Source organism: Sparus aurata, chromosome 18 (assembly GCF_900880675.1).
Source record: "Sparus aurata chromosome 18, fSpaAur1.1, whole genome shotgun sequence".
Taxonomy (NCBI): domain Eukaryota; kingdom Metazoa; phylum Chordata; class Actinopteri; order Spariformes; family Sparidae; genus Sparus; species Sparus aurata.
In genome coordinates this window covers 13,617,229-13,627,854 of record NC_044204.1, presented here as the reverse complement: position 1 = coordinate 13,627,854, position 10,626 = coordinate 13,617,229, and the positions used below count along the sequence as shown (strand labels likewise).

The window sequence follows — 10,626 nt, the reverse complement described above, 5'->3', positions numbered from 1 at the left end:
TTTTTTTATTTCTTGTGAATGTATCCATTCTAAGGCAAAGCTAGTGTAAAACTGGGGCTAGAGACTGAAACGTAAGCTTCTCCTGTACAAACGATGGATGACACTTGATGCTGACTGCTAGAACAAAGTAGAAAAACCAAAATAAATACAGTCAGGTGCCCCAGAAGTTGTTTGAGGTCTTCGAAGATTAAACCAAGCCAACATCTAACGTCACCTGCTGCACTCTTTGGTAGACAGTTATTAATTTTCTTTAAAAAAAATCCCCAAAACATTTGGAGAACCGTAGAGTTTAGCCCAGTTATCCACTTACGACAAGGAAAGAAGAAAACATGTACACTTCAACATCTTAAACTGACTGAATTTGAAAAGACAAGTTAAAGTCATTTTGTAAAGACTGAAAATAAAAAACTCTAAGTCATTTAAATCAATATTATTCAGTTGTACTTAAATTCTTTAGTTGACGTAACAAAATCACAACTCAATTCCTACAGAATTCTCTAGTTGAACCGACGACATTGTTCACTTTCTTTCAAATGGAATTCTAAAGCTGAAACTTCTTCACCTACACTTGAGTCGACCTTAAATCTCTAGTTTACCTAACTCAGTTTAAATAGCAGCTGGAGTTACTCCTATTGGAGCTGAGAGCAAAGATGGAACCGCTTCCATCTACCTCTAAATTTTGTACAAGTGTGACAGGGCAAAGACTGAATTTGACGCTAACCCTCATCATCATTCACAGTATTTTCATTATTGATCAAATAAGCAACCTTGACTCATCTTAAAATGTATGTTAGACAACAACACACGTGTTTTCGTCAAACTATGAAACAGAAAGGTCTTTAACTCTCACCTAATACATGCCGGGAAGAATGCTAACATGCTGACGTGTGTTGCTTTAATAAACTGAACTCTGTGCGACATACTCACACAACTCAACACAAGGTAGAAGAATATGGTTCTATAAGGTCTTACGTGGTCTGAAAATAAAAACTAGACCCTTCTAGTTTAATTTACTTGGGGAAAAATACTCCTACACACTGTCCACTACAGTTGCATTTAAATATTGACAACAACGTTTCGATACTTGGACCTTCATCAGGATATCTTGGGAAGAACTTGATGAAGGTCCAAACTGAAATGCAAGTGTAGTGGACAGTGTGCGAGAGTCTTTTTCCTGATTTTGGCAGCCCTTCCATCTTCTCCCACGCACCCGTCGACCCTAAGGTGTGCAAAAGCTGCCATCAGTGTAATTAACTTGAAATAATTACAACTTGTACGTGACGTTTGGTTACATGGAGCATCTGTCTCATGTCGTGAAGCCCTAACGCCCCAGGCTGCTGCACAAGACGCACCTAGAAAAATAGCTTGTATTTCCCTGTATTTCTTTTCTTCTATCAGTCTGTGGTTGTTTTTTTGTTACTTTTCCATACACGCCTTGACCCAAAGTCCACAATTAGTCTCATTAATCTTTTTTTTTTCCAAGAAATAATACAAATCATCATCAAAAGCTTGTTATGCAGCTTCAGAAATATCCTTTCCTTTAACTTCCAAAGGGAAAAAAAAAAAGTAAGGGCAGTTCTTCAAATAGCATATATGAAAAGTGTTTCTTTCTGTTCCTTCTATCTCTCTTTTCCTATCTAAAGCCTTCAAACAGCTCTAATCCTCTTGCAGTCCAGTCACAAGTTTCACCCTCTCTGGTATGTTCTTAGCTCACAGCGCCCCTTGTGGCCAAAAGTAGACCTCATGCATGCTCCTACTCCAGCATAGCTCTTAAAACCCATTCCCCTGATCGATGTGCATTTCAACAAACAACCCCATCATATAAGAACACACCATGAGAGACAGCAGACATGATTTTTAGAGTTAGGGCTCAAGCGCAGGTTTCCCTAACTGTACGGCAGGTGAGGTGCTCAAACAGCAGAGAGACAGAAGAAATGAGGCTCCTTGTGCATTTTTCATTGTGCTGATGTCTTGTGAGTTAAATTATGGTGAAAATAAACCATTCCCCCACTCCTTTCTCTGGTGATGCCATGTTAACCCCCCTAAAGGACCCCTGGAGCTTTCAAGAACAAAACCCTGCACCGGAGCCAAGTGACTGCAGTAAAATGTTGGGCTGAAAAGACCAATTTTCCAGCCAAATTTGAGTGTCTTTTACCCGAGTATCCAAATGATATTTCTGTTCTATTACAGAGTTTTATGGTTGAAAATACAACAGAGAGGAGAGACGGAGGAAGGGGGGGGGGGGGGGGAGCGGTGCGGAGGGGGCGGACATATCAGATTCATACGTCCCCCGCATCCGAGCATCCCTTTTTTTAGTTCATAACTGCCAAGGGTATTAATAATTAATGAGGACAATTCTCCGGCGTCTGGATGAGTCATACTTTCTGCTACTTGGTCTCCCAAAAGCCCAATAGGTTGGATTAACACAGAAACAGGAAATCTGAATTTTTAACCCCAAAATGGAACGGGCATGAATGTTTGATAGGTGTCTAAAAAGAGAGGGGTTAGGGAAGGAACCTTCAAGACAATGAGGCCAGGGTGGAAACAACGTCTTCAAAAGCTTGAAGAGGAAGAGGGAATTGAGGATGTTTGGAGATGGAAAGACTGGAAAGAGAGACAAGGAACGGTATGTGGATGAGCATACATTGAGGCAGGTGGAATTTGGCAATGGTACATCTTTGAAATGTGCCTTTCTGGCCTTTTTCAGAGCATCTGAACCAGAGTAACAGCAAGAACAACAAAAAAAAAACCCCAAAAAAAACACGAGCTGCGACGTCCGACACCGAGCTGTCAGACAATCCCGGCTCGTTCTGTGAGAAAAAAAACAAAAAAAACAACAACTCAAAATGCTGTGAAAAAGGAGCTGGCGGTTTCAGCGGAGGAGGAGTCTTTTTGTTTTAAAGTGAAGCAGCCCGGTGAAGCCCAGAGGATGTGAACTAAAAGAAATAGGGGGACACAGTGCAAATAGGTGCTGATTTTAATACCTTGATTTCAACATGATTATACAAGAGAAAAATTAACCAATATACAGGAGATTTATGACCGATAGAAAATTGTATTTATTATACTTTCCAAGATACATTCTATTCATTTGTAATGTCAATAAACACTCATAATTTTAACGTAACAATACTTTTTTAAATAAGGACCGGATAGAGTTAGGCTGATAAAATAATTTTTCCAAATAGAACCTGTCTTGACAATATAACCTCAAACTAAATAAATTAAACCAAAAAAAAAAAAAGTATTTGAAGCCATCATGACTGAGCATTTGTTACTAATATTGCACATGGTGTTTTTATGATATGATTCTGCCCAGGTTCTAGCAATTTAGAGCTTTAGATTCTTCCCGCTGCCCCGCCAGTGTCTTGGCACACGCCCGCCTCCCATCCCAACCATTCTGGAACCATATCAAGTTTAATGCACATTTATTTTGGTTGCATAATGTTAATAAGAAACCTTTTACAAGATACTGTGGGAGATATAAGAATAAGGAAACGGCTTGAAACTTCACAGACTCAATCAGGCCTCGGCTTTGTCGTGCGACACAATAAAAAGGAAACATCACAGATCACATTTCACAACCCTGGTCCAGCGGGTCGAGTTCTCCAGCAAACTGAGAGGAACGTAAAACCCTCCCGGCAGGACTCGACAGTCACTTCTGGTGGCCTGAATTAGCTCTGATGCATCACTCTTTTTCAAGTCCTTTCAGCTCTTTGTGTACGTATTATTCTTTTTTTTTTCTTTTTTTTTTAAATAATACCAATAACTCTTTAAATAATCCTGCATAGAAAAATAAATTAACTATGTTGTTAAATTTTTTTTCACTACGAATTGAGAGCTGACAAGGGGAGGAGGGTCACCGATTGAATTATATTAGCGGTTTTGCTTGACAATTCTGGCTTGTAGTCTCTTCATGATGATGCTCCGCCGTACAGTATATATGATTGTGTGTGTGTGTGTGTGTGTGCGTGTTTGTGTGTGTTTGTCCTTCCTTGTAATTTACAAACCAGTCCCACAGATACAAATAATGTAAGACTTACAAAATAAATTCCAGGTTACGCTTACATGGCAAGCAGCTTTGTATTTTTTTTTTTCTTTTTTTTATCCTTGGGTTTGTCATTTTTCAGAAACAACGTCCTCTGACAGTGTATGTGCCGTTAGATTTCACCCAAAACATACAGTTACTGTAAGTAGCAATTTTTGAAGAGAAACACAACTCCATTCAGAAGACACTATAATTCACATGGCTCTTTACACAAAAGAGAACACGTCACTAAATCATTCCCCCGAAAAAGAGTTTTTTGCGGTGCCCTCTGGTTCCCCGTGAATGGAAAACAGGAGCTGTTATTTTAGCCTCCCAGCAAAGAGCAGGTGTACTGCTACTGGTGCGTAATCCCGACAAGATGGCAGAGAGTCTGCAGCCAACTCCAGAGAGCATCCCCCAAGAACAAACAAGATATCCCCGCAAATTAAAAAGAAAAAAAGCAAAGTAGCATCCATCGAGTCCCCAATTTATGTTAATTTCATACCAGAAGTAGTGGTTTTGGGTTCAATCCAGAGCAAAAAGAACAACGACCGACATGCCCTCTTTTTTTTTTTCTCTCTTTTTTTTCTTTTAAACGAGGGGGTTTGAAGACGGCGAGGTATATTCTCGAGCACTGTTTTCAAGACCCTTTTGATTTTGGTTGGGAAAAAAAACAAAAGGAGGAGGAAAGAACAACAAGAACAACAACAACAAAAAAAAAAAAAAAAGAAAGAAGAAGAAGATAAGTACCCATTTCATTAGCAGCAAAAATACTCTGACTGTCTGGTTGCTTTTTACGGGTTGTCCTGTGGTTTATGTATGTGAGATCATACATGTGGTGGCGTGGATAATCCGAAAGGTCTTTTACTGTGAAATAGATCCACGCTGATTCTAGTAATAGCTTTTTGTAGTGTGGAGCCATTTTGTCCATCTCTGCATTGGTCATTAAGGATTTCCAGAAGGCACTTTTTTTTGCTGTGTGTGGGAGTGTGTGTGTCTGTGTGTGTGCATGTGTGGCTGCGGAGAGGGAGATGGAGACAGAAAGCAAGAGATCTTGGGGGGGTTGAATCGTGTGTGTGTGTGTGTGTGTGTGTGGCCATAGAGCGAGAACCAGAGAAAGGCAGATGTTGTTTGGCTGTCTGTCTGCCTGCGTGTGTGTGTGTCTGACTTCCTCCTGTATGTGTGTGTAATCAATGCACTAAATCAAACACAACAATCCCTACATTTTACTCAGCGCAGTCTGCTCCTCGAGCACCTGCATGTAATCAGGCGGTCCTTGGAGCTTGGCTTTCAGCTCGTAATACTCACTTTTTCTCTGCTCCACCACGATCTTACTGTGGTTCCCGCCTATCAGCGAGGACTTCTTCATCTTTTTATCCAGCGTTTTCTCCGGGTAGCGGATTTCGTACCCGCCCATCCCTATACTGTTGAAATCTCGTTTGCTGTCCAGGAAGTTCTGGATGAACATGCTGGGTTCTCGGTGCGGCAGGAACTCCTCCAGCTCGTCGATGGTGCTGAGGCGTTTGTTGCGCTCCAGCGTGGAGAGCGCGTCCTTGTCCTTGAGGATGATCTTCTGCCGCTGCGAGTCTGCAAACTTGAACCCGGCATCCATGTCTGACGAGCGCCCGATCCCGCAGGTGTGGCTCTTGCCGATGTGCTCGATGGTCTGGGGGATGAACGTCTCGCCTCCCAAGTCGTCTCCCGGGATGGCACCTTTTTTGCCGGACTTGTGGCTGTGTCTGCGGAGCTGCAGCGACATGGAGCCACACTCCTGATTCCCGAGCCCTTCCTGCCTGCCCACTGGCTTTTTATTCCGCCTCAGGACAAAGACTAGAAGGCAGAAGGCTACAAACACAGTGAGGATAAGCACTACGAGGATGCTGAGGATCATGATGGAGAGAGGCACGGGCCCTCCTGGTGGTGCTTTGCCGACTCCAGCAGGCGACACCGAGGTCAAAATAGGGGTGGCGCTTGTGAGAATAAACGGCCGCCTCGCCACAAGCTTGGGACACAGGATCTCATTTTTTAAGAGTCGCAGCTCTATGTTGGAGAACTGCACAGGGGAGGCACATTTCACCTCTTTGGCAGCCACTCCATCACTTAGCTTTTCTAGCCAGAGTTTGAGGGCGACAAGATCGCAGGAACACTCCCACGGGTTCCCCTCCAGGTCTATCTGGGTCAATGTTTGCAGCTGGTCCAAGACTCCGCTCACTGGCAGGGTCATGAAGTGGTTGTTTTTCAGATTCAGTCTGGCTAAAGAGACACCCGCAAACACGTAGGCGGGGAGACTGCGCAGAACGTTGTTGTTGAGATAGAGGAGTTGCAGGTTCGGCATGGAGTCAAAGGTGCCCGCTAAGATTTCTTTTATGGCATTGTATTCCAAATATAGGTACTGCAGGTTTGACAGGCCCAAAAACATCTCTGGGTGTAGCTGTTCCAGCTGGTTTCCATTCAAATACAGTCTCCTCAGGTTAGTGAGGTTAGCAAACACACCTTTCTGGACTGTTACGATTTGATTGCTGCCGAGATGGAGCAGATCTAAACCCTCAAACCCTTGGAAATCTGCCGGGCTGATGTCATGGATGTAATTCCCACTCAGGTGAAGTTTCTTGGCATTTGGGGGTTTGGGAATGAGATCACCTAGATTTTTAATATTCCTCTCCTGACAGCTGACGCTGATGCCAAAGTCAGAGGGGTGGGCTTTGCAGCTGCAGGGCTGTGGACACAACAATGGAGGGGTCCGTGTCTGAAAGGAAACAATCTGGCTATTTCTTCCAAAAGGGGGTAAACCAGCCACGATACCGTTACCGTAAATCTTTGATGAGTCAGTGGTTTTTGGCGATTTTGTGGCTAAGGGAACCACGGTGGTCGGGGACACTTTGGAGGGGGACTGCCCGTTATCAGGATGCATAGGCGGCATCCGGACATCAAAGTCACTTCCTGTTCCCATGGGACAAAGCTCCTGTTTGTTGGTTTCTTTCAGGAGCCTCCCGTACAAGTCAGTAGGTGTCTCACATATGGCCTCGCCGATGAAAATATTATAGGGCATGTTTTCAAGCCATGCCTTGAGAGGTGCTAAATCACAGGTACAATTCCAGGGGTTGTCATCCAGCTGCAGCTCTACGATACGCCCAATATGTTCCAGAACCCCCAAATAAGGAAGCTTCTGGATCCGGTTCCCCCTTATATCCAGGTGCGTGAGCGAGGCAAAGCGAAATATGTTGTCAGGAAGTGCCTGTATGAGATTATCATTCAGTATGAGCACTTTCAGCTTGTGCAGTTTGTTAAATGCTCCCTTTTCAATGTATTTTATCAAGTTGTAGTCAGCCTGAAGGTATTCCAGGTTCTCTATCCCTTGGAAAGTGTCCGCTCGCAGCACCTTTAACTCATTATTGTTCAGGTGCAGCTGTTTCAAGGCGCTCATCCCCATGAATGCCCCACCCTCGATGTTCTGCAGGTTGTTGTTCCCCAGCTGCAGTGACACAGCGTGGGTGAAGTTGAGGAACGAGTTCGGGTAGAGGATGATTAAGAAGTTGTTTTGAAAGTTCAGGTGGTACAGGGATGAGGCCGGCGGTATGAGCTGCGTGGGCCGGTAGACGGTGATCTTCTCGCAGTTGACGTACAGCACGTTTTCCACCGACATGCAGGAGCAGGCGCTGCAGGTCTCGGCCATCAAGTCCGAGGCGGACGGGTCGACCGTCTGGGGTCCGTCCGACATGGAGGGGGAGGAGAGAGAGGAGGAGAGGGTGCCGGAGATGGAAGAAGAAAAGGCTGCCAGCAGGAGTACGAGCAGCATCTCGCCGGTTAGAGATCCTCCCCCAGAAAACCATTTAGTAACCTTTGGAGAAGGAAAAAGACAGGTGCACGCAGGAGCATCCACACCACAGGCGCACATATGTGCAAACCAGAGCACATATTGGCACACACACACACACACACACACACACACACACACACACACACACAGAAAGCAAACCATCAAAATGCATATTCAATATTGATTTTACAGCAACATTTCATCACTTTTCAGCTTTTTTAGTCTTAGAAATCACATCAGGGCGTCATTGTAAGGTTTTGCAGTGATTAAAACATTATGGCTGCTAATAATTCTCATTTTTCGATTAGTGCACTTTTTCATTATCTCATCGCAGGGAGCAGCTTTGGCTTTGACACAGTGATTCAGCCTAATCATTGGACGGCGCAAAACGCTTGATGCAGATTATTCAACACTGCAGGAGGAGGAGAAAACAAAGAAAAGTACCACATGCCCTGGAAATTACTCAAACCCGTGAGCTGCCGCCGCTCGAGAAAGCATCTTACTCTGACATCCAGAGCGTGAAGCATCGTCTTGGAAAAAAAAAAAAAAAATGTCAAAAGACGGCAGCACGACTGTGTGTTCTCCCCCTCTCGGCACATTCAACATAATCAAAGTCAAACGGCTGCAGTTCTCTTTTTCATGGGGGTCTCATGTGAAGCCAGCAGCAGCATCCTCCACCACCACCTGCACCTCCACCGCCACTAAGCAGCACACTCAGGTTATTTAGGCAACTATGAGGAGGAAGAGGAACAACTGGGACTGAGCCTGCTGCTGACATATTGAGATGTTTTTTTTTTTTTTTTTTGAGCGGCACACATTTATCACGCTGACAGCCCGTTTCCTTCCTCGTGTTTGACACCAAAGGAAAAAAAAAACGATCCTCAAATCTAGTAGCAACATCTTTTTTTTTTTCTTCTTTTTTTTAAAGGAACATGGATGAAATCAGAATCAATTCCCACTTACCCAAAGCTGGAGTGGTAATGAATGCGGCTCCCTCCGGAGACACGGGGCAGCGTTGGTGAGACATGGATGGAGACGTGCGCAAAACGGTCCTCCCCGGCTCGAGCGGAACGCGGACAGTTGTCGGGGGCGCAACAAGGTTCCTCCGGCCCCCCTATATCTCCATGCGGGATACTGTATATCAACCCGAGCCAGGCGTACTGGACTGGAGGAAGGGGGAGGGAGGGAGAGGGGTGGAGGGGGTGCGGAGGAGATGGAGAGATCGGAGCGGAGAGGGAGGGAGAGAGAGAGAGAGAGAGAGAGAGAGAGAGAGAGGGGAGGGGTGGAGGAGGGGGGTAGGGGGGGAACGGTGGCTCCGATTTCACCCGATGCGTCTCTTGCTGACGGGCTCCTCTTGCTTGGAAAAATCACCCCTCTGGTCGTTCGGTCCCCAAGGTGGCTGTACTACCTCCATGGGAGAGCGTTCATTTGGTGTTTTTTTTTTGTTGTTTTGTTTTTTGTTTTTTTGCAGGGAGAGATAGAGAGAGGCCGGGAGAGAGGGGGGAGAGAGAGAGCGAGAAAGAGAGCGAGGAAGAGAGAGAGAGAAAGGGAGAGGCGGACAGCTTTTTCAGAGATCTTGACGGCGCGTCCGGCGACTCCAAGGTGTGAAAAAAGGCGCAGGGTGGTCAGTGATGCGGTGAAATAAGTCCGTCATTCTTCGAGTTTATTTCAAGGAAGGGGAGGGGAGGGGGGGTAGAGGAACTGAGAGGAGAGAGGTGGAGGGTGGGAGGGGAGGAAGAGAAAGGATGTCCAACACTGTGCGTCTGGCTGGCTTTTCAGCTCGGCTCAGCAACCCCCCAATGCTCCGGTGAATAAATACGGGTTTGTTTCGAGTGAAGTTGCGCACCGGGAGAACGCTTCAGAGGGCGAACGCAGCCAAAACGCTCCCATCAGGTTGTGCGCGTCGGTGTGTTATTTTTTCCCCCCCATCGAATCAACATAAATCCAGTCTTTTCTTCTTTTTCTCTCTCTCTCTCTCTCTTTTTTTTTTTTTTATCACTGACCCCCGTGCAAAAAGAACAAAAAAAGAACTGCTGGTTTCTCTTCAGCGAACGGCGGAAGAGATGCTGTCCATCCAACGGGAAGGATTTTTTTTTTTTCCCTTAAAAAAAAAAAAAAAAAAAGAAGAAGAAAGAAAAGGGCTATGACGGTAGCGACGCTCCTCACCCGGACCCCAAAAGAAAAGAGAAAAAGGTGGAAAAGCGCAGAGAGAAACAAGAGAAACAAGTGAGGAGGAGAGGAACCGGTGCGTAAAAATGAATAATGCAGTTATTCAGCCTTTAGTCCGCTGCGGTGCGAGTGAGGAGCTGGAAAAAACTCCGCGCTTTCTCCCGCTCCCATCGTTCCACACCGAATGTCACCAACAACACACACACACACAAAATCAACTTAGAGGAGGAAACGTGCGCTCTCTTTCTTTCTTTCTTTCTATCGTTCTTTCGTTCTTCCTGTCTGCTTTTCTAAAGCCAAAAGATATCCAGTCGCGGTGAAGCGGAGGGAGTCTGAAGAGAGGAAGGCGAGCTTCCTTCTCCCTCCTGTAAGAAACAGAACGGTATCCGTGTCAGGCGCGTTAAGTCTGCCGGCTCCTGCTGCAGCCGCATTCACTGAGCTTCCCACACGAATAAAAGAGGAGAATGCAGAGATGTAGAGAGAGCGAGAGAGAAGGGAGGGAGGGAGGGGAGAGAGAGCGAGAGAGAGAGAGAGAGAGGGACGAGAAGGTAGTGGGTATCTCTCTCTCTCGCTCTCTCTCTCAGAGACGGCAAATGAAAAAACTAACTCCAGA

The 10,626-nt window shown here is 45.4% G+C and overlaps 1 protein-coding gene across 2 annotated transcripts; it reads right to left on the bottom strand.

Annotated features, from left to right (window-relative positions):
* Positions 1-2,271: 2,271 nt before the first annotated feature.
* slitrk4 (SLIT and NTRK-like family, member 4) lies at positions 2,272-9,248 on the bottom strand. Of its 2 annotated transcripts, XM_030396556.1 has the most exons (3): positions 8,808-9,248; positions 5,336-7,865; positions 2,272-2,936 (listed from the first exon to the last, which is right to left on the bottom strand). In XM_030396556.1, the coding sequence occupies exons 2-3, from the start codon at positions 7,821-7,823 to the stop codon at positions 2,842-2,844; spliced, it is 2,583 nt and encodes an 860-aa protein (XP_030252416.1). In that variant the 5' UTR covers positions 7,824-7,865; positions 8,808-9,248; the 3' UTR covers positions 2,272-2,841. The 2 variants fall into 2 exon arrangements, with proteins under 2 accessions (XP_030252416.1, XP_030252417.1); XM_030396557.1 differs by lacking the exon at positions 2,272-2,936 and having other exon boundaries at positions 2,960-7,865.
* Between the last annotated feature and the right edge of the window lie 1,378 nt (positions 9,249-10,626).